The sequence below is a fragment of the Electrona antarctica genome, assembly GCF_951216825.1.
Source record: "Electrona antarctica genome assembly, chromosome: 14".
Taxonomy (NCBI): Eukaryota; Metazoa; Chordata; class Actinopteri; order Myctophiformes; family Myctophidae; genus Electrona; species Electrona antarctica.
Window position 1 is genome coordinate 28,083,947 of NC_136795.1, and position 24,457 is coordinate 28,108,403.

The window sequence follows — 24,457 nt, forward strand, 5'->3', positions numbered from 1 at the left end:
GGAAGCATGAGGCCAGTGCGCTGCCCCCCCAGGTTGGCAGAGGAAGTGTAGCCGCCCAGGATTACATTTAGATAATTGACACTGGGTGAAAAAATGGGTTGCAAAAGCGTGGGATAAAATGTTTAAAGTACAAACGGTTACAGTTGGGTGCCACCGATATTGTCCCTTATCATTTGACCCATTTAGGCCTGACCTCAAAATTTAAAAAAATCCTTCTAAATCCTCCAGTTTTCTGAAATAAATATTTTCACTTTTTTTCAAAAATAGCAGACCTACAAGCTCATAGCGCGCCACCGAGTGGCGCGCTACGAGCTTGTAGATCTGCTATTTTTCAATAGCTAAATTATAACATAATGTTTAAAACACCAGAAGGGGTTCCCGCCCAAAATGGGTTAACTGTCCTTTTGCGCAGATCACGCAAACCTCAGCAAAAAGAAAAGGACAATATCGATGGCCTCCAACTGTACATGTCCGGAGCGATGCGAGACAAAGTCACAAATGAAATCCGATCATCGGATGTGCAACGACTCACCATGGAGCAAAATGGAGCCTGAACGTAAAAATCCCATAGCTGGTGGGGATGAAGGCGTTGCATAGCAACCGGAGCAATGCTAAAAGGTAAATTGAGGGTCGCCGCTATAAAATGCTTGCCTGGGATTCAGTCTCTCTACTGTTTCGCTATGGCTGCCCCTCATAAACTCTAATGCCCCTATTCTGGGGTGAACATTGAGAGAAATGTGATGCTTGTAGATATGTTTGGAGAAGAGAGAAATGTAATGCTTGTAGATATGTTTGGAGAAGAGATCGAGTGTCACATACACACGCAATGCAGTTTGCACAAACAGCATTGTGTGTGTGTGTTCAGTGTTCACATGACGGAAATGTATTTTCTTCTCTGGCCTTGAATCTCTGCTGACAACTGACGTGCCTTCTCTGTGTGTCTGTCTGTCTCTCTCCATTTCAGACCATCATGGAGCAGTTCAACCCCTGCTTGCGGAACTTTGTTGCCATGGGGAAGAGCTACGAGAAGGCCCTCGCCAGTGAGTTTCTTTTTAATTTATAAATGTTTCTCTCTCGCCGTTTCTCGACTTCATCCTCGCAGGTTGAGTCAGATAGATGAGATGGCCGATGTCTGCTATTGTCTGTGTGTGGGTCTCTCTCTTGCTCTCTCACCACCCTATGTATATCTATCTCTCTAACCCGATTCACTGAAAGAAAAAAAAGAGTATTTATTCCCCTGCTAAACGGGCAGGCCTTATCATCTGGTCTGCAGCCTCTGGCACGGCCTCTATGGGGAGAGTGTTTGGGGCAACACAAAGCCTACGGCTTGCTAATCTGATGCGGTCCACATTCAGAAGTGGATTGTTTTCGATCAGGTGATGGATCACTTGTGTAGTAGATCAAATGAACAAAGAGAGGGGGTGGCGTGCACATTGTAAGTTGTAGATGTGTGTGGTTTCCCAATGCGGGAGACCTGGGTTCAAATCCAGGTGATTGCATTGAAGGCTCGTCCGGGTCGAGTTTCCCAGTTGGATTGTGGCGGTCAAAGGGGAATGAATGTAGCCGAGCGGCCTTTCCCAACAACCCTATTATCTCTCTTGGTCAATAGGGTATTCCCCTTTGGTTGAGCAGTAGCTGCCTTTGGTTGAGCAGTAGCTGTTTGATTCCCCATGCAAATCCAGGTGACTCTCTCACACACACACACACACACACACACACACACACACACACACACACACACACACACACACAGACACACAGACGCACACACTCTCTCTGTCTCTCTCTGTGTGTGTGATGATGCTGCTGAATGGGATTCAGACCTAATTAAATAGATTTCAATTCAACCTTTGATTTAAGGACGGCTTCACTGAACCTTTTCCCAGGAACTCAACTCATCTTCTGTGCTAGAATCTAGATGAGCCTTGCAATTCCGACTAAAGGAACCAAAAGTCTGTTCATATATACTAGTCTATGATGGAGGCGTGGCTTTCACAAACACGGAAGTGCTATTTCACCGTGGTTGGTTCGGGCTGGGGGAGTTCGGGTTTTATATTATTTACTATTCTGTGCCTATCGGGTCGCAACTCGGACGGGGCTGAGTAGGCTCTACCGAACTTCGCAACGCTCAGCACGGCGACTTCCTCGGCTGGCGCCTCACTCGCCGGTTCTTCACGTGGCTCAAGTTCGGCAGAGACTGCGCCCCTCCGTCATTGTCTATGGGGAGGTATTTCAGTGTCATTGTCTATGGGGAGGTATTTAAGTGTCATTGTCTATGGGGAGGTATTTCAGTGTCATTGTCTATGGGGAGGTATTTCAGTGTCATTGTCTATGGGGAGGTATTTCAGTGTCATTTGAACAGACTTTTGGCTATATTAGTCGTTTTTCTACGGAATTGCAATTTCGTTCATATATACTATATTCTGTGAGATGGGGTTGGCTAGATAGTAGATGATGGTAACCAATACTGTAGTGTACAGTCCAACAAATCCAGCCAATTTTTAGAGGCTCTATCCCCTTCTCCATGCTCCTACCACCTCTTACAGAGAGTATAATCCTCGACTTAGTCTGGTAGGGACTCACTGAGCTAACCATTTAGGACCCACTCTGCAGGATTGGCTCAAACCAAATAGACTAAGAGGCTCTGATTTGATTTGGGTGCAGGGAGTGGTTTAGGTCACACATTTATCCATATGGTCCACATGCTGCCGAGTACACTCAGACTCAGTAAACAGTAAACACACCAGTCAGGCTTACTGGGGTATACGTCTACTCGACACAAAACCTGGTATGAATAACACTCTCCATCCTTGCTTGGTTATCTGCTACAGTGCATCTCCCAAAACGTGGAGAAGTGTCCAGAAGTTTAAAAAAAAATCACACCCGTGTGAAGTGAGGGGCGCTCTTATCATCGTACATCATCATGACGTAAAATAGACACTATGCCTATTCGCTCAGACACTATGATGTAAAATTCTCCATTCATTGTCAACAGGAATTTAATGTTTGTTTAAGACAAAGTTTGTGGACGGTAACTAAAAGACGGATGTAGGAGGGCCTAGCGCCCCTCAAAAATAAATTGTTCGTCTTCTCATTAACGACTTAACCTAGTCTACACATACTCTGTCCTCCGGTGTCCCTCAGAGGTCTGTGCTTGGCCCCCTCCTTTTTTCCCCTCTACACCCTCACCGACAATGTCCTAGCTGATGTACAAGCTCACATTTCAACACATTTGAACTGCTATTTTGTTTGTAAGCTTATTTTTTGCAGAATGTTCATCGCCTATTATGATGAGCCCAGAATAGGGACACCAGACACCAGAGTTAAGAGATAAGTGGTTGGGAGTTAAGTTGCTCATTCTCGTCTCCTCCGTAACAGAGGAGAGGAAATGGATCAGTGGCTCTGAGATGAGCTACTCATCCCCACCCACCTCTCCTTCTAGTAGGACCAACAGTCTGTCTGCCCAGCAATCAGAGGTCCGGTAATCCTCTCAGTCTGTCCGCCCCTGTCAACCGTTCACTGAGTGACCACACATGGCATCACAAGGAACTAAAGTACTCGTATAGTAGATCCAGCTTATCTGCTCAGCTGCCCTGCAACTGAACACACACTGCCTTTAGTATGAGAACACAAGGCAAAATATTCAGCCCCCTCTGTGTACAACACCTCTATACACCTAGTATACACACACACACACACACACACACACACACACACACACACACACACTCAGAGACTCTTGTCTCTATCAGGTGTTCCCCCTTTAAGATGCGCAGCGTCTGCTGCCGTTGACTCAGCTGTAATTGGGATTAGCATTAGCGCATGTTCCTCTGCGTGTCTGTGAGAGCTCTGACTGAGTGACTACCAGTCTCAGTGGCGTCCTGTGGCGCTTGGCCACGTCTGCCTGGCTGGAGTTAAGCCTCACAGCCTTATGACAGTGTCGCTTGCTGAAAAGTACATACTGTATGAAATAAAAAGGCTTTAGTTTAGTTTTTTTGCCGACAACTGTTGTAAATGTGTTGTGTGTGTACCACTCTGTATAGCTTGTCTGCAGGTGCGGCGCCCATCTGTCACCCAGACTGGTGCATAACTCACCTCCAAAAGGCAGCCGCCATAATTCAATGGAGACGGTGTGATTGGCAGGCAGGCAAGGCATACCACATGGCAATCAGGCCGACAGCAGAACGTCGACTCTGCCCTTTGTAACCTTTTGCTAGGCAGCACAGCTGTGGGTGGAATAATTGGATTTGTACGGCTATTGATCGGAGTAAGGTAGCAGTACTTTAGATATTTTGTTGTTTTATTGGGAGTGGCGAAGTTGTGCTTATTGATTAGGATTGACCTCACAGAGTGGTGGGGTGGTGTTGGATTTGTAGATGTAAATCAAAGGTGAAGTGGTTCGTGTGAGTGAGTGTACAAACTGTACATGCATGAATCTACCATGTGATTTCTTTGAGTTGTTTGTATGATTCTACCACTACAATTCTAGGCATTTAGTCACCATAGTGATTTACTATTGCAAGGTCGGAGTAAGTGCCATGAAACTTTTGCTAGACGAGTGAGACACTTAAATGTCAGAGGCAAGATAAGACAAGTTGCGTTAAAATATCAAATGAAAGTAAAGAGGTGAATGAACATCCCAGTGATGTTCAACAGTGCGGTACAGTGACTGCATACAGCAGTCAGTGGTTCCCAGTTAGACTGGGACCCAAACTAGTGAAAATAGCAGATCTACGATCCTGTAGATGGACTATTTCCACTATTTCTTAAACTAATTTATGGAATTTCAGAGATCTTTCTTTGATTTCTTCATGACATTACTGAAGAAATGATTGAATTTGTGTTGAATTCATGAAAACAATTGCTTTTTTGGGAATGGTTTTGGAAAATAATAATGAAATATTATTCAAAAAAATGTATATATGGGAAACAAAAAATAAAGGGACCCGTAAAGATTTGTCCAGGACCCACAAATGGGTCTCAACCCAGTGTTTGGGAAACAGTGATATACAGTATCACCTGGGTGTTCATCATTAGTGTGATTGCTATAGGCAACACACATTTGTTCTCGTCAGAGAATTTATTTGCCAGTAAAGTGAACCTGCTATTTGTTCACTTTTGCACAACAGAAAAGTTAAGCTTTTGGTCATGCTTCACACACTGTTGTCACTGTTGTCATGCTAATGGTAAGACAGAATTCAGTTCCCAGTGGATTCCTCGCAACTCAGTTCCCAGTGGATTCCTCGCAACATAATTGCACCTTTCATTGTTATCTAACCAAGGTGCACCATGCAAGCTGCTTGGTGGTGATTTGTTTATCGATGCTTTTAAAAAAAAGAGAGAGACGATAACATTTGAACACTTTAATTGAATAAATTGATTAACATTACTGTCAAAATTATAGTCTTGCCAGCCCCCCATTACACAATCCGTTCTGTGAATTGTCAAAGATTGTTGTTTTCTCTGCTTTGTGTTTGGGTTCCTTTGTGCCTGAAGAAACTCCAGTTTCTCCTTGGCCATGAATTCTAATACATCATCAGCAGTAATCGAGTTTCGTCTGTGTTTGACATGATTGACTTCGTTCACCAGCAAGGGTACACACTCAGGTGATTATGTCACAATAGCTGAACATTGTTGAAAATAGCAGGGTTTTAAAGTGGAACCATGGAACTTCAATGCCCTGTGGCACTTTTGATTGGCCTGCTATCAAATCAGTGTAAGCTTATCACCTTCTCAATCCTTTTATCATCCTCTCACCCAGGAGAAATATTCCCTCGTACAGTATATGAAATAATGTGATATCCTCATGCACAACCAGAGGAGTGTCAAATGAAACACTGTGGGCTCTAGATTGAGGGTGGTAACTTGATAACTACCCAGTGCCGTATAAAGACATGTGTGGTGCTTGTCGCTCTGCACAGTGTCAGGGTAGTCCAAAGAAGTCCACCTCAAAGATACAGTATATAGCTCAGGGGAATTAGGCCCTGCCAGAAAAGAGTTTATGTTGTGTTTATTGACCAGCTGAGTGGCCTTGTGGTTAAAGTGTCCGCCCTGAGACTTGGAGGTCGGGAATCGGGATTCGATCCCTGGCCCGGGTCATACCAAAGACCCAATGCCTTCCTGCTTGGCACTTAGCATCAAGGGTTGGATTGGGGGGTTAGATCTACTACAAATTATTCCCGAGCGCGGCACGGCTTCGGCTCACCGCTCCAAGAGATGGGTCAAATGCAGAGAACAAATTTGAAAATTCACATACAGTACATACATTTTTTTTGGTTCGCCTCTCCTTCTGCAAGAGTACTCCAAAAGAATCGCTCGTATCTCCTAATCTAGGGAACTCTCCATGGTTTTGACCAGATGGGCAATATTCTGTCTTAATTTCTGACTTAAAGATGCCTCTCGTTTGGAATATTAACACTTCTAGAGAGACTTTAGCGTGACCAGCGTGAGGTAAGAATGGAAGATGCCTCCTGGTTTAGGTGGGGAACGGAAGGCAGGGCTTTTCAGAGTAAAATCTCCCATATCTGCTGGCACTCGCTTAGTGTGAAAGATGCTGACAGCATCCGATGTGTTAACATTAAGGTTACTGCCCTAAAACCTGAAGCCTACATGTTGTCTATTTGTCTGTTTACCGATTTGATGGAGAGAACATACACTGCAATGCTTTTTTTCTTTTGTGTAATCGGGAAAGTGCTGTGCAGTCAGTAATTTACTCATGTTATTTTATATCTCCAACTGTAGTTATTTCGCTGTCTCCTCCTGACGTCCTTCTGTTTTCCTATTTCCAGATGTGACATTTGCTGCCAAAGGCTACTTTGATGCCTTGGTGAGGATGGGCGAGCTGGCCAGCGAGAGCCAAGGATCCAAAGATCTGGGTAAGCCACTGATGGAGTTCATGGATGTCTAACACTACCCCATACCACATCTCTTGGTTCTGCACTGGGTGGCACTGGCACAGTATGGCAATGTGACTGCTACATGTTCTGACCACACACACACACACACACACACACACACACACACACACACACACATGCAACATTGGCTCCCTGTCTGAAAATATGGAATCAGAAGTTAATAATGTTGGATCTGATTAAGTTCTAGGGCAAGCTGAGGCAAGATTTAGCCTCTGAGGAAATAATTTCATATTGACGCCGGGCGTACTCTCTGCCACAGCTTGCTGGAGACAAAATGGAAAGAAAAGACAAGAGAGATAGGCAGGTGTCAATAGGTGCAGTACCCCTCACCCTGCATAGAGAGAGATAGGCAGGTGTCAATATGTACCCCTCACCCTGCATAGAGAGAGATAGGCAGGTGTCAATAGGTGCAGTACCCCTCACCCTGCAGAGAGAGAGATAGGCAGGTGTCAATAGGTGCAGTACCCCTCACCCTGCATAGAGAGAGATAGGCAGGTGTCAATAGGTGCAGTACCCCTCACCCTGCATAGAGAGAGATAGGCAGGTGTCAATAGGTGCAGTACCCCTCACCCTGCAGAGAGAGAGATAGACAGGTGTCAATAGGTGCAGTACCCCTCACCCTGCATAGAGAGAGATAGGCAGGTGTCAATAGGTGCAGTACCCCTCACCCTGCATAGAGAGAGATAGGCAGGTGTCAATAGGTGCAGTACCCCTCACCCTGCATAGAGATAGGCAGGTGTCAATAGGTGCAGTACCCCTCACCCTGCAGAGAGAGAGATAGGCAGGTGTCAATAGGTGCAGTACCCCTCACCCTGCAGAGAGAGAGATAGGCAGGTGTCAATAGGTGCAGTACCCCTCACCCTGCAGAGAGATAGGCAGGTGTCAATAGGTGCAGTACCCCTCACCCTGCAGAGAGAGATAGGCAGGTGTCTATAGGTGCAGTACCCCTCACCCTGCATAGAGATAGGCAGGTGTCAATATGTGCAGTACCCCTCACCCTGCATAGAGTGCATACTGTAGATGAGAACAGGAGAAGATGGCAAAATGCTTTTCAATCCCAGCTGCAGATTAGATTTTTGAGAAGGCATATCATGTGACGATGCTGCAATTTGTCAATTTGATGCAGTTCCACTGTAAAAAATAGATTGGTTTCACTTGAAAGGAGCTTCCTCCTATGCTGTGTGTCTTGTTGAGGGTGTGCATGTAAATTGCGGTGTACCTGCGGTGTACCTGCTGGGTGAATGTTTGTGGGATTTGCGTCTGTGATTGTGTGGGTGGAAGGGAGAGTCCATGCGAGTACTCGTGTAATTTCAATGCTTAGGTGGAAGCCTAGTATATCAAATAACTGATTCTCTGATGAAAATCTGTCATTTTTGGTGAGCAACGCGGTCGTACCACAAAGTCAAGTTAAGCTAGGGAGGTCAGCCAGTCCATGGGGAGTCCATAGGGAGGTCAGCCAGTCCATGGGGAAATCACCTGTTGTTTGAGGAGATTTCACTGTCACCGTTTGTACCGTGGACACTGGCAGCTTGATCTGTGTAGAATTTGCTGTTCATATGACGGGGGCTTTGTTGCTTATTGGAGAGATCCAGTTTGGGCTTCCCTCAGCGCACCCAACGGGGACGACTTGAAAGTGCTCGCTTCAGCAAATGGCCATTCCCTCTCTCTCGCTCACTCTCAGCCTCTTTCTGAGCGTTTCCATTGATTTGTGAGTTTACCCTAAAGTCTGCACGGAGGTGTGTAGACTTTGGGGTATGCTTGCTTACAGTAGCGGAGCTGTCTTGTCCAGGCAGTCAGGCGTATTATTATCAACTTGGCAGCAGTAAACAGTGTGATCTGACAGTATGCTCATCTTATCTTCACCTTGCTCTGTTACGCTGCAAAGCTCTCTCTCTCTCTCTGCCTGGAACTCAGCAGGATTTAATACCTCACTTTAGAGGTGTGTGTGTGTGTGTGTGTGTGTGTGTGTGTGTGTGTGTGTGTGTGTGTGTGTGTGTGTGTGTGTGTGTGTGTGTGTGTGTGTGTGTGTGTGTGTGTGTGTGTGTGTGTGTGTGTGTGTGTGTGTGTGTGTGTGTGTGTGTGTGTGTGTGTGTGTGTGTGTGTGTGTGTGTGAATTGACCCTTTTTGTGACATTTATGTTGCAACTGAAAGCTGATGCCATTTCCAAAAGTGTGAGAATGTGCATGTGGTGGAGGGGAGGGGGGGGTCTTTTACTCACAGCTTTTGTCACTAATATGTATGTATGATGGAAGTGAAAACTGATTCCACTTTTTTAGAACCAGTGCCTGAAGGCACTCAGTATTTGAAAGAATGCCTCATTCTTCTTGTTCTATCTGCATGTACCATTATATCTATCCATTACCATGATCTACTCTACTGCATGCTGTTGTTACCCGTATATCTATGTGTTTCTGTCTTAGTTTCACTATGCATCAAGCTAAATAAAAATCCAAAAAGGGTTTCCAATTTAAGTCTTTCCTTAAAAACATGTTGCGATGGAACAGAAGGTGTTGGAATCATATTTATCCGTCATTCCGTTACAACATGCATGACCACACCCACCATCCATCCATCCCCCCCTGCTGTGATTTCCCAGGCAGCTCACGTACAGGGGCTGTTTGATTTTCCAACCACCTGTTGGCCGTGGTTAAATGCAGGGTCTTTGACAGCGCTGTGGCCCCCTGTCACGTTTGTGTGCTGAGCCCGCGCCCAGAGCAGGCTTCCTGTTTTCTCTGTGCGCAGAGGGACAGGGATCACCCAACCCACCGAACGGGCCCTGACCCTTGTAGGATCAATTTGTAACTCATCATACCAAACCCCACTACTACACAGTAACATCCTCTGTGTGTATTTAACACTGGTCTAATGCATTCACACTGTCACTGGTAGACAAAAGATACACAGTGTAATTTGTAGGCTGTAGCTTTGTATCTTTGTAGCTGAAGTTGAAACCAGATAGCTTTGTAGCTGTTGTAGTTTTTGTAGCAGCTACAAATGACAGATGTACCGTTGTATCTTCATGTCTTTGGCTTCCATTGAAAATGAATGGTAGACCGTATCTTTGTATGTGCCAGTGTGAACGCAGCATTGCATGAACACAGTGTTTGTCTCTAGTCTAGAACTCTAGACTATATCTTCTCTATCTATAGCAAGTGGATGTGAAGAGATGTGCACAGTGAAATCCCATGTGTTCATTTAACTGTTGAGTGCTTTAGTGTCAATTTAACTCTCAGTTAAAATTACAGTTTGGTATTTCACTACCGGTAATGTAGCTCACTGAGCTTGTAGTAGTCTGAATTGGTCTGTACCATAGTGAGTGCGTGCGTGTGTTTGTGCGCGCGTGCGTGTGTGCTTGTTTGTGCGCGCGTGCGTGTGTGCGTGCATGTGTGTGTGCAGTCTGCGCACATGCTTGTGTATTGTAGTTTGTGACAGAGAGCCGTGCATTGTTGTTGTTGTTGTTGTTGTTATTTCACCTCTATGAAAGCCTGTTAATGCCATTGAGGGGCTCAGTATGAGACAGGCTGCAAATGGACCCACCTACACACATCTGAGAGCCGGCAGCTGCTCTCCATCCCTTTAACCTACCCCCCCACCCCCCCCCTCCCCCAATCGTTCACACATAAACATTAAAGCTCAAAGCGGTGCTATTTCCCTGTAAAATATTGCCCTCTGATGTTGGTTTTTCATTGTCCACATAAATCATCCTGCAGTGTACCCTTGAGAGCTCTGCACATCCGTGTGTGCATGCATATTATGCACACATCCGTGCGTGCATGCACATTGTGCACACATCCATGTGTGCATGCACATTATGCACACATCCGTGTGTGCATGCATATTATGCAGGCATTTTTGCATGTAATGTGCATGTGCTGTTAATTCTGTGTGTGTCTGTGCACATGCTTTCTAATCCACTGGCGTATATCTCTGACTCCGCCTGGAGAAACGGACTCGCTCCATCTCTAAACGGTCCCCAGTACGCCCACGCGTTCCCTCCCACGCACCCTCCTCTGATTGGTCTAACCATCGCCTGTCACCCACCCACTCGCACACGTGGACACGTGCACGCACACACGCGCGCACACACAGCATACATTCACACACTCCTGCTTTCCCTCCCTCATCCCACATTCCCATTCTTTATCGCTCCCCACACCATCTAATGTCACATGAAAGGAGCAGGCATGCATTCACCCTGCTGCTTTTGTAGGTTTGGATTGTTGATGGACATCTTGGCCAGGTCTCCCTTTGTAAGGGAGAGATGTGTATCTCAATGGGACTTCCTGGAAGGTTTCATGAAGGGGAAAAAAAAAGAGGGAGGCAAAAAAAAGGTTCAAACTCACGGGGAGATGCAGGAATACGCAGAGCTGGAAGCTGCCGAGGTGTTTACGATTGTCTGGAGCAGTGAGCACAGCTCCACTTTATTTATGTTACTCAAAGCTAAGTGCTTTGTAATTGATGAGGTGTGTGTGTGTGTGTGTGTGTGTGTGTGTGTGTGTGTGTGTGTGTGTGTGTGTGTGTGTGTGTGTGTGTGTGTGTGTGTGTGTGTGTGTGTGTGTGTGTGTGTGTGTGTGTGTGTGTGTGTGTGTGTGTGTGTGTGTGTGTGTGTGTGTGTGTGTGTGTGTGTGTGTGAGTGCGCGAGAGAGAGAGATATGCTGGGCGTGTTCCACCATGTTGTCTTATGGCTGAGGCTGTGCATTCATTGTGTCATGCACAGAAAACATCAGATCTACATGCAAAACCAGCTCAGTGGCCTTGTGGTTAGTGTCCGCCCTGAGACTGGGAGGTCGGGGGTCGGTCCCCGGCCGGGTCATACCAAAGACTTTTGGTATGAAGGAAATTGGGACCCAGTGCCTCCCTGCTTGACACTCAGCATCAAGGGTTGGATTGGGGGTAAGTCCCTGCGACATGCTAGCGTCATGTCCAGGGGGTGTACTTGTACATCAAGCTGCCTCACGCTACAGAAACAGGAGATAGGATCCTGCGCTATGGGCCTCGTGGCTCGGCAAGGCTACTTACGTACATGCAAAATGCATCGTGCTGCAATGCATTGTGAGCTTGTGTGTTACTTTCTACTATTTGTGGTGTGCGACACCGGTGTTCAAGTAAGTATAATGTGCCCTTTACATGGCTAGTGGAAAGAAGGATTAGTGCAAAGCAAGGCAGCTCACCCAAACCTTAAATGGCAATTCCAGTGCATCCGTGGCAGTCACTTGAAAGCGAATGGAAATATGTCTTTGTCAGGAGGATAATGAAAATGATAGTGTGTGTTATCCTCTCATCCGCCTTTGAGGATCATGAAAGGTCTTTACAGTATAGAAAGCCCTTTCTGTATGCTGAATAAAGTCAGTCTTTACTCTTGAAGGACTTGGTGAGGTATGCAAAGTATTGCGTTCGCATTCCAGAGCCCAGGGGCATCAAACCTCTTTGTAGCCTCTTATCAACTTGAGTAATCGGCGTAAATTAATTTCCACCTTGTGAAAACAATGTTCATGTATGATTCGGCACAATGGCGCCCCCCGTAGGGAAATAACTTGCAATGGAGGAGAGAGGGGTGAAATGAAATGAAATGAAATGATTACTATATTTACCCAGGGTATCTGGGCTAAGCTCAAGAACTTGTTTCCAGCCAGGCCCTGCTCTTGATATTGATATTAAACAGTAGCCAGCAAACAAAAATCACCTGCAAGGAATTTCCTGACAGGAAGTAGCTCATAACATGTCTACAGTGGATTTATATGAAACAAACACTTTGCAGATAGAGGATAATTCAAGCTATTCGTAGAGCTGCAATGTTTGTGAGTTCTGTTTGGATGAATGGGCTGAGTGTCAATGGGAAGTGCACCAGTTAGCACCTTGCTGGCAAGATGGATGCGGTCTGCATATGGTCAATTGAGAAAATAAAGCGGTCTGCACACAGTGGGGAGGAAACGAGATGCATTAGGCACAAAGTGGCGTGGCGTAATTGTCTTTGTTAGGTTAATGGACCTGGGACACATGAACGTTAAATTGCTGCTGGTGAGTGGAGACCATCTTGGGGGTGAAACTGATGATGCAGGTCTGAGTTTTGTGGCGGCAGGCCAGGCAGAATTAGCGTCTAAACTCCACCATGGCATATTTGCATGAGTGCCCACAAGGGAGCATACTGTTGTGTACAACTAGAGCTAGGACTGTCACTCACGGTCATGAAACTTTACTTGACGATTAATTTTCTCACAAAGGATTGTGTTTTTGGCATTCACCATTGTGAACAAAAATAAAAAAGTTGGCTTTTGTAAATAAATATGGCACAGGACAGATATGACAGGCCCAGACTTAGCTCAGGTTAGCTCAACCGTCTGGGAACCTATAGGCTGCTAAGCCAGCCTGACGGCGTGCCGCGGGTTCGACTCCCGATCCCGACGGCCTTTGCCGCGTGTCTTCCCCCCCATCTCTCTCTCCCCATTTCCTGTCAGTCTACTTTCAACCTATCAATAAAGGTAGAAAAAAAAGACATGACAAATTACTGAAATACGAGAAAGGAAAGACTGACTTTATATTTCAAACTTAAAAACTAGTGAAAATAGCCGACGGCTTTTTCTTTTTTTTTTATTGAATTTTAATCAAACATACATGTAAACGAAACGACTGACAATTGACAATACATACAACCGAAAACAAAACAAAACAAGACAATATACGTACAATACACACAAGGGGAGATATCTGCCTCTCTTCTCTATTGATGATCATAATACATAAGTACCTCAAACAGGTGCATATACAGGTTACCGACGGCTATTTCTAAGCTCAAAAGGTGTCACATGATCACGACGTCTTGTGAGCTTGTGTACCACTGTTTTTGAAAATGTTTGAAAAATATATGAACATTGTTCAACATCATAGAAACAATTGTGTTTTTAATTAATAATTAATAAATTGCGTTTATCTGGAATAATTGCGATTCGGTGATTATGTAATAAATGTGACAATTGTGTGCAGCTTGTGGACAGACTGGACACGCGCACAGCTCTCTCTCTCTTTCCTTCACTGTCTGTGTCTTCCTCTTCCTTGCGTTGGTCTGGCCTACCTCTCTCGCTGCAACACCTGCCCCTGTTTAAATGAGAGCAGAGGAGCTCTTTTCTTAGCTCTGCACCACTATCCCTTGGGGTCCCCTGCCTTCTCCTGCCCCATTTCTGAGACACGCACTGCATGATGGGAGACCAGTGGCCGACACACTCTCCCAGGTCCCTGACAAGCGCGCGCGCGCGCGCACACACACACACACACACACACACACACACACACACACACACACACACACACACACCCGCACAGGTTTGTATTACTATACTTGGGAGGACATCAAACTTTTAGGACGGCATTGAAAATAGCCAAATAGTAGCCCAAAAAAAAGCAAATCTACAAGCTTACTGTGTGTCGTGCTGCGAACAGACGTGAACTTGTAGATTGGCAATTTTTCGGTATGTGACACAACTGGGTTTAGAAAACTCTAATCACAACTCCTAAAACTAACCTTGAAATGTCTAATCTTAACCGTAAGCCGAACCTGAATCTATTTGTAATTGTAAAAATCTCAAAAAATCGTTTGAACACTTTTACTCACACACACAAGCACACACACACACACACACACACACACACACACACACACACACACACACACACACACACACACACACACACACACACACACACACACACACACACACACACACACTGTCCTTAATTAATTTCTTCTAGGCTTGTAGTATATAAATATAAATCCTGAATTTAACTTGGTGTAAAACAATGTACTGGTATGGACAGTGACCAGGCCATCATATCCCTGTATGTTTAAGGTCAAAAGGTTATCAAAGCAGAACTTCCTAGTACAGTTTGTGTTGGCCAGGTGAGCATTGAGTTAGTTTTCTGTCCTTGCTCCAGATGCTTATTGGGGACAAGTATGCACTTTTTTCCTGTGTGTTCCTTACATAGGCCACATTTTGGGACAAAAACATCAAACCAGTTCATTTGGGACGGACACATGGCTATATGACGTCAGACAAAGATGTGTTAGATTGGTTATTGCGACCGAAGGTCGCATTTTCTAAGAAAACGTGCAATTCCCTGTATAAAATCCCCATACATGGGAAAGCACCCATATATGGTGCCCAGGTCTGATCTGATGTCATAGTAAATGCGATCTGCTGTCGCAATTAAGCCCATATATGGAGATACCTGATGTCATCAATATTGGCTAGCACATCTGACCTCAAACCCTTAGATCTCCATATATGGATATATGGATATATGGATATATATGGATTTCCCCATCCATCCTTCCTCTTCGATGTCTCCCTTTTGACTGATACCTGTCCATTCAAACTCTAGAGACGGGCCTGCCCCAAAGTTATTAGTGCAGTTCTCAACAGGCCCGAAAATTAAGGCCCGGCCCTCATCAAACCCTGTACACTCAAGAGAATGTCCCAGCTACCACCCTTAGAGCTCCATATATGGAGCTGATCTGTTCTGACGTTCCATATGTTGATTTGACCTCATCAAACCCTGTACACTCAAGACATGCTCCTTTATATGGCCAGTACAGAATTCATTCCATGTTGATCTGACCCCCCATGCCAAAGCACCAGCGCTCGTCCAGCAGTCTGCCGTCAACGAAGCGAGGTCGCTTCTCGCCCTTAGGCGTCTTTGTGTGTGTGTGTGTGTGTGTGTGTGTGTGTGTGTGTGTGTGTGTGTGTGTGTGTGTGTGTGTGTGTGTGTGTGTGTGTGTGTGTGTGTGTGTGTGTGTGTGTGTGTGTGTGTGTGTGTGTGTGTGTGTGTGTGTGTGTGTGTGTGTGTGTGTGTGTGTGTGTGTGTGTGTGTGTGTGTGTTTCAGGTTGTGTTACAATTTGGCATTTGAAGGTTTGGGAATGGTGCTGGAATTATGCCTGGTTTATACCAAAATATACAGCAGCATGCCCTATTATTGTAAGTAGATCTACTATTTTTGGTGCTGGACCGGCATGGTTTTTATGTCCTCACAAGAATGGTACTGCGTGCAAATATGGAATCCTTTGAAGATCTGCGGGAGGTGCTTGTTTTCCCCTTCATGTTAGATACTATAGTGTCTTCTCAGAGACTCATCATCTCATCGTCGTGAGATGTTCAAAGCAACAACAAAAAAAACGTGATATGAAATAGAACGAGAGAGAGAGAGAGAGAGAGAGAGAGAGAGTGTTTGTAATATGTGATAGAGAGTGACAGCTATACTGTACTGTATGTAACAGAACAGAGATTGTTGTGCAACATAGACAGCGGTGAGGTTTCATCCAGAAGGCTCCAGCTGAGCTCTTGATATGCTTAATAAGTGCCAATAGAAGAGAAAACACAGACTCATACAGGTCAGGTACCTGTTAAGGAATGGAGCTGTGAGAGTGTGTGTGCGTGCGTGCTTAAGAATGTGGATTTCTGAATTGATCAAGCCATTTCAAGCTATAGCACCTGGGTCACTCACTGAAAACAAAACCGACACTGTGAAACATACTGTACGTGAAAAAGCATTAGGTACAATTCATAGGCGAATAGCAAAATGTAATATATACAGTACAGTACAGATGTGCCATTTGAGAACTTCACGTCATGCCATTGGCAGGACAGTGGATTGTCAGTAAATTGTCAGAACATTGTCAGTGAGAAAGGAGGGAATTTGCAAAGGGGTTATTATGTAAATGCTATTCAGATTATTTTTAACAATGAAAAGAAGTATCGAAAAGGGACACTTGTTTCAGGGGGGGGGGGGGGGGGGGGCCTGATGTGTTGGAATCAATGGCACATGTGTATACACACAGCCTATTGCAATCGCAATGTTTAACCTTTCCACCAGGTCTAATACACGTGTGAACGCACGCACGCACGCGCACACAGTGACGCACTTCCTGTGCACTATACCAGGCTGTCACTGTTCTCGCTCTCAATTTGGCTCTTTCTTACACTCGTCCCTCACGTCAGTTTGTCTGCAGCACAATGTCTTTCTCCCTCTGTTCTCTCCGGTGACAAAGCAGTCGGTGTGCTTTGCAGCAAGCAAGGTCACTTGCAGTACCGTGCAGTACACGTTCTGTATGCTGTCCAGAAGGAAGGAAAAGAGCTTTACAGAGTTTGTTTTGCGATGAGTCTGTTGTTTCAGCCTCCTTAACGACATGTCTCACGGGTGCAATTTGCCGCATAGAACAATCCATGGAATACAATTCAAGTGTCAGACAGGTGGCACAGTGATCGATGATCTACCTGAATGTAATGCAGTGAACCCCCTACATTTCAGACAGTTTAAAGAACTTGGACTTGGTATTATTTGAAGTAAGTCATTCACACGATTCTCCTCTAAAAGTCTACTGTAATGTATGGCCTAAATGCATCGACTGTCACAGTAAAACTCTCTGTTAATTTATCCGTTTGCAACTGAGACCGTGTACTTTATTGTATCCAAATTGACCTGAAAGGGTCTCCTTCCTATTAACTGGATAGGATAACAGATAACCCTACCCTAAATCAAAATGGTCAAATTAACAGGAAGTTAATACATTTTTATTTCAAATAAAAACGTTATTGCCTCCGAGACCTTTGTGGCATCCCCTGTACTGCATGAAGCTCATGTGCACCATATCCCCGTTGGTCAAGCAGGGATTGCCTCTTGTGGTCTCTCTGCTGTGTCATGCAGGAGACTGGTGTTTGAATCGTGTGTAGGACTTGATGATAAGTTACAGATATGCAGCTTTACATTAACGTCGCTGTACTGTACGTTTGAGGATGTGTGAGAGAGAGGGGACAGAGATTACTTCTCATAAAAGATTAACTCTGTTATTTGGTGTTGCTTGCCGTAAGTGCATCCAGCCTCCCAGGCTCTCAGCTAATATCTGCATCTCTACCACACCATTATCTGTACTTAAGCCTTTTTCCCTAGTGAATATATATAGAGGAAAGGACTGCCAGGTAGGGGGGGATGCACACGCACACACACACACACACACACACAGCACGTGCGCAAACACACAGAGTTGTAGTGCCAACTTCTCTATCCACTTCCGAGCAGGTCTGTTGATGTAATGGTGACTGATTGTGAGGGAAGAGGTCTTTAAACTGTGTTTCGTAACGCCACACAGCACTTTTCAACCGTTGCCCCTCGCTTTGCAACCTCTCCCATAGCGACGACCCTGGCATTATCCTGCTTCCATGACAACCCACAGTGAATGCGGTTTGACCTTCACCAATGATTCAGTGTCTCCCCATCCACGTCCACTTTCCCTGTCCATCTCTCTGTGCCTCTTTCCCGCTCTCTTCCTCTCCCGCCCTCCCCCCCTCTCTCTCTCACACACTCTCTCTCTCACTTGTTTCTTTGTCTCGCTTGTCTCTCTCTCTCGTTTTTTCAAAGTGCTCAAACCAACATGGTGTTGTTTGTCTCTACCTGTGTGGGTGTATCCATTGCCATTGTTACACAAGCAGTGAAGTGAATACATCTGCAGGGGCTGATGTCATACTTCAGACTGAAGTTGAAGTTGCTGCGTTTCCGTGTTTCCTGTCCTGACTCAGTGTTTGTGGCTAATAGGCGTGTGCCTTCTTGTAACAGAGCCGCAGGTGCTGCAGATCAGCCTAAGCTCACCCAGTACAGCCCAAACAGAACACTATTGTTCTCCCTCTGCCCGACGGGGTGGGGCTCAGGATGAGATTGGAAATATTGATACAATAATGACGGAGCATTCAAAGGTGGATTTACTGGTTTGTGCGTGCGTGCGTGCGTGCGTGCGTGCGTGCGTGCGTGCGTGGGTGTGAATGTGTGTGTGCGTGCGCCTTTTATTTATTGATTTAGATAAACTCGTGTTTGCTTAGCCTATACAGTAGGTATTGGATATGGTTCTAACTTTATAAGTTCATGTATTAGGGAGTGAATGAAAATCAACGCAAAATACCTACCAAAATACACCTAGTCTGTCCTGTGGGTGACTGTTTGTTTGTTTTATGTTCACTTGCGTCTCCACATGTGTCTCTGCCTCTGACTACACCTAGTCTGTCATGTGTCTCTGCCTCTGACTACACCTAGTCTGTCCTGTGTCTCTGCCTCTGACTACACCTAGTCTGTCCTGTGTCTCTGCCTCTGACTACACCTAGTCTGTCATGTGTTTCGTTACTGTTGGGTGGCAACCTCATTGGTCCAAAACATTTATTTTATATTATTTTAAAAATGATTTAAAATTGCAAAAATGGCCGATCTACAGTATATAGCCCTACAAAGCCAAAGTTGTAGTAACTATGTTTTTTGACACACCGACTTATTTGTGTATGCCAAAGGACAAATTAGCCTTTGTGATTTTGGGGGATAAACAATTACCTCAAGAACATACAATTAGTGTAATATCACTTATTTGCCGATATCTCATTGAGCTGACCAGTGGACCCATTATCGGCAACAACAGAAAGAAATCCGTAGTTACTGCACTTTGGCTTTGTAGGCCAAAGATCATTTACGACAAAATATAAAACGATGAAATATGGAGATACGAGGTTTCTGTACGACAGGCAGTAACAGTTTAGCATTTCTCTGGTAGATATCCAGAGATATCCTTCAACAGAGCCTCTCTCTGGTTGCTCTACCTGTCTGCCTGGCACAGTCTCACCACCCCGCCGTGTTGCTCTACCTGTCTGCCTGGCACAGTCTCACCACCCGGCCGTGTTGCTCTACCTGTCTGCCTGGCACAGTCTCACCACCCCGCCTCCTTCAACAGAGCCTCTCTCTGGTTGCTCTACCTGTCTGCCTGGCACAGTCTCACCACCCCGCCGTGTAGGTCGGCTCATAAAGAAACATTGGGGGAATGTTACACAATCCAGTGAAATGTTCCACATGGTGCCTCTCGATACTTGATCGAATTCGTTTCCGTTACCACCAGCTGCTGAGGTTTGCAGTCCAGCTTTCTGTGTTGTTGTTGTGTTTGCCGTTGAAGTTGCTATGGCAACTGTTTGCAAAGAAGTATTGGCAGTGCTGCAGAAGTTTTTTTTTCTTTCTCCCCTGTTCACTGGCATCTCGTGTCCTGCAGTAATTAAAAACCAGATGACTGCCATAGATTCATTCATTTACTCATTCATCATCTTCGATACTACTTTGACTTGTTTCAACCCAGTTGACCATTATTTGTGTGTGTGAGGGGGGGGTATAGAGAGATGAGCTTGTGTGTGTGTGTGTGTGTGTGTGTGTGTGTGTGTGTGTGTGTGTGTGTGTGTGTGTGTGTGTGTGTGTGTGTGTGTGTGTGTGTGTGTGTGTGTGTGTGTGTGTGTGTGTGTGTGTGTGTGTGTGTGTGTGTGTGTGTGTGTGTGTGTGTGTGTGCTGAACTGCGTGTGTGTGCTGAACTGCGTGTGTGTGTGTGTACTGAACTGCGTGTGTGTACTGAACTGCGCGTGCGTGCGTGCGTTTGTGTGCGTTTGTGTGCGTGATGTCTGCTCATTCTGTTAATTGATCCTGCCAGTTCAAGCTGTTAGCAGAATGCCACAGTATCTAAGCCTGCAGGAGCAGCAATCAGGGATGAGTAGATCTGTAAATCGGCTTAGCATGCCTGGATGCGTTGGCCTCATCTTGAATGACTCCAGATCGGCAGGTTGCACAAAGACAACAAACAACATCTCCTTGGCAACTACTTGAGGTCATCACACAGACGGTCAAATCGTCAGTGTTAATTTAAACTCTTGAGTGTGCAAATGTTAACGGGTTCATTTGTTTATATTTTACACACTTTCAGAGTTACAGAAGTTGCAAAGGTTACAAAAATGAACACATAGGATTTGACGGTGCCGAGCAGGCACTGTTTGGGTCGTGAATGATGGCAGTAAACAGATGGGTCAGGTTGAGTGTCGATTGAGGACTGCGGCTGATGGCTTTAGTTGGGACAAGTACAAGTGGTTATGGAAATACTGCACCATATTAACATTTGATTAGACACCACTTAAATTAGTGGAATCATTGACCTGCCACAAGAGACATTGACAACTAGAAGAGGATGGGTGGTCTGGGATCTTTGTCCAAAGCATATGACGAAATGTGTTTGTTGGATTTGAAATGGTTAAAACTTAAAGAACAATCTCTTGTCCAGGGACAGTAGTACGACGCCATCGTACAACACACACACACACACACACACACACACACACACACACACACAGTCACACACACAATAAATGAAGCATAATGACTTACATTTTATTTTCTGTCTGTCACAAGGGGATGGACGGCCACGCTGCTTTGCTGCTCTTGTTGCTTTTTTTTGTCAGCGCTGGTGCACTTCAGCACTTCTGTGCCATCTGTATGTAGCAGCTTGCATTGTACACACTTTCTGTATGGAGACCAGTCCAAAGCCCCTTGTGCTGAGAACAAACTGAAATCATAAGATTTAGCCTAAAGTTAAAGCTTTATATATATATATATATATATATATATAATATAACAGGAAAGCATAGCAAAATGTGGATGTACGATGACATTAGTATATTTAATATAAATGTCCCTTGCAGTATTGGGCAGGCCTGAGTATTTGTTTTCAACAACATATACAGTATGTGTAGGTGTAATGAATAGATATTGATGCCAAGATGCCATTTGTGACCATTCATTTGTGTGTTTTGCAGCTTAATCTTTTATGACACATTCGATTTGTGGCAAGTTCTAGATCACATAGAATGCACCCAGATAGGATGCCATTTATATTGTGTAATACCAAACGTAAAGCATATTGCAATAATTGCTATTGAAACCTCATGGCTTTCTATTATTGCCCTTATTGTGAGATTTATGCAAAAGCTGCCAACAGCCTAACATGCATTAAACAATGCTTCCAAAAGGTTCCAAAACATGTCTTCCTCTTTATTCAGCAATTTACCTGTTCATTTTGATTGATGACAGCATGCTTTAAACTTAAGCAATCCAGTCTGAACTAATGAGTACTGGTGCGGACCCCCTCAGAAACGAGGGGCTTAATCCTCCAATAATCCATAAATCCTGTACATTCTATCACGGTACTAATGTAGTCAAATAATGCACTCGCAGTCATAGCCATGGTGCTATTACATGTGCTAAGGGGCTTCGGACTTTTGGGCTTTTGATCAGGGTAATCTGTATGTGTCCCATGTCTCTGTAGGTCTCTCACCCTACTGTCCGTCTCTCCACCAGGTGTCTGTGTACTGTCCGTCTCTCCACCAGGTGTCTGTGTACTGTATGTGTCCTTCACCAGGTGTCTGTGTACTGTATGTGTCCTTCACCAGGTGTCTGTGTACTGTATGTGTCCTTCACCAGGTGTCTGTGTACTGTATGTGTCCTTCACCAGGTGTCTGTGTACTGTATGTGTCCTCCACCAGGTGTCTGTGTACTGTATGTGTCCTCCACCAGGTGTCTGTGTACTGTATGTGTCCTTCACCAGGTGTCTGTGTACTGTATGTGTCCTTCACCAGGTGTCTGTGTACTGTATGTGTCCTTCACCAGGTGTCTGTGTACTGTATGTGTCCTTCACCAGGTGTCTGTGTACTGTATGTGTCCTTCACCAGGTGTCTGTGTACTGTATGTGTCCTTCACCAGGTGTCTGTGTACTGTATGTGTCCTTCACCAGGTGTCTGTGTACTGTATGTGTCCTCCACCAGGTGTCTGTGTACTGTATGTGTCCTTCACCAGGTGTCTGTGTACTGTATGTGTCCTTCACCAGGTGTCTGTGTACTGTATGTGTCCTCCACCAGGTGTCTGTGTACTGTATGTGTCCTTCACCAGGTGTCTGTGTACTGTATGTGTCCTTCACCAGGTGTCTGTGTACTGTATGTGTCCTTCACCAGGTGTCTGTGTACTGTATGTGTCCTTCACCAGGTGTCTGTGTACTGTATGTGTCCTTCACCAGGTGTCTGTGTACTGTATGTGTCCTTCGCTCAATCTAGGTGTTTGTTCCTTTTCTTTACAATGCACTGCATATTCAGAAGAACCAGCATGTAGGTATAACAATGACGCCCTTCCACAAGCTGCATGACTACCCCCCTGCCACTCCCCCTTCTCCTTTTTGTCTTGGAGACCTTGCGATTTCATTGATTTTTGTTTTCCGTAAACAACATTGCTTGATCTAAGAACAAATCACAGAATTCACCACAGCTGATCTCAGCAGGGCATCAGTGCCGACATAACCCTTGAAGAGTCATAATTCTATAACCTGGACTGTTGAGAAATTATTTCTCTTCACTTTGTGTTTTTATTTTTGCGTTAAATACCTTTCTTGTTATGGCTCTGTCTGTGCTTCTTGATGTTCCAAGAATAAAGTGTCATCATTTTCTTCATTGACACAGTTAACTCACATTTGTCCTGTATATTTGTGTGTCTTGTGTTGCTGCATGGGCTCTGCACGCTAGGGTCTTAGTTTATTTCTCTCTCTCTCTCTCTCTCTTTCTTTCTCTCTCTCTTTCTTTCTTTCTTTCTTTCTTTCTTTCTTTCTCTCTCTCTCTCTCTCTCTCTCTCTCTCTCTCTCTCTCTCTCTCTCTCTCTCTGCTTACATTGGTTCACTGATCGTGTCTTTCCTCCCTCTCTGTTGGTGTGTGTCTGTGTGTAGGGGACGTGTTGTTCCAGATGGCTGAAGTACACAGACAGATCCAAGTGCAGCTAGAGGAGATGGTAGGTATTCCCAGCATCTACAGCTATACCACATGACACACAGAATGTTGCACTCTAGTACACTGGTTCCCACTGGTTCATTTGTGGGTTGCAGATCCATTTTCGTGGGTCGCGAAATATTTACATTAATAATTATTATTGTACAGGATTTTCGAACGATTTTGACAAAAGGTCACACATTTATTTCCATGAGTTGAAAACAAATTCAAATATTTTTGAAAATGTATTTCATTAATTAAATGATAATAAAATAAAATAGAAAACAAATGTTTAAGAAGTGAAAATTGCAGATCTGCAAACTCTCTTTGCGGCACGAAGCAAGTTGTTGTGTGAGCTTGTAAATCTGCTATTGTCACTAGTTTAGGGCCCGGGCAAATTATTTCTCTTTTGGGTCTTGAGCTAAAACACTGGTCCTCATCGTTGGGTCCGCAATGGACCCAATGGACCCTTACTGGTCTGTAACTCTGACAGTGTGTAATGGGACCCCAATCTACACTGTAAAATCCACAGTGTTATTGTAACTCTTTGTTTTGTTTTCTAATTACTATTTTTCTTTAATTTCTTCATTAAATTACCAAAAAAAACATTGAATTTGTTTTCAAATTTAGCTTTTTTGGGATTTAAAAAAAATGCTTTGAAATTATAATAATTAAAAACAGAATGTAGGAAACAAAAAATAAAGGTACCCATGAAAATGTGTCTGCGACCTTCAAACGGGTCCCGACCCACTGTTTGGGAACCTGTGCTTTAGTACACAAGGAGACACATGTGTGGCTCAAGCTATATGTTGGCACAACATAGCTCTGATTATGTGAAAATATTCTGGACACATAACGGTAGAATTGGCATTCTAATGAGTAGCAATATCTCCTGATAACAGTATCACTCT

The 24,457-nt window shown here is 44.7% G+C and overlaps 1 protein-coding gene across 5 annotated transcripts in view; it reads left to right on the forward strand.

The window, feature by feature from the left end:
• Positions 1-24,457, forward strand: part of LOC306936152 (BAR/IMD domain-containing adapter protein 2-like) — an 85,219-nt gene that overhangs the window by 18,366 nt on the left and 42,396 nt on the right. For all 5 annotated transcript variants that reach the window (XM_079519625.1, XM_079519623.1, XM_079519624.1 and 2 more), the window contains exons 2-4: positions 965-1,040; positions 6,789-6,875; positions 23,507-23,568. In XM_079519625.1, coding sequence (XP_079375751.1) covers positions 965-1,040; positions 6,789-6,875; positions 23,507-23,568 — 225 coding nt within the window. The remainder of the gene's footprint in view (positions 1-964; positions 1,041-6,788; positions 6,876-23,506; positions 23,569-24,457) is intronic.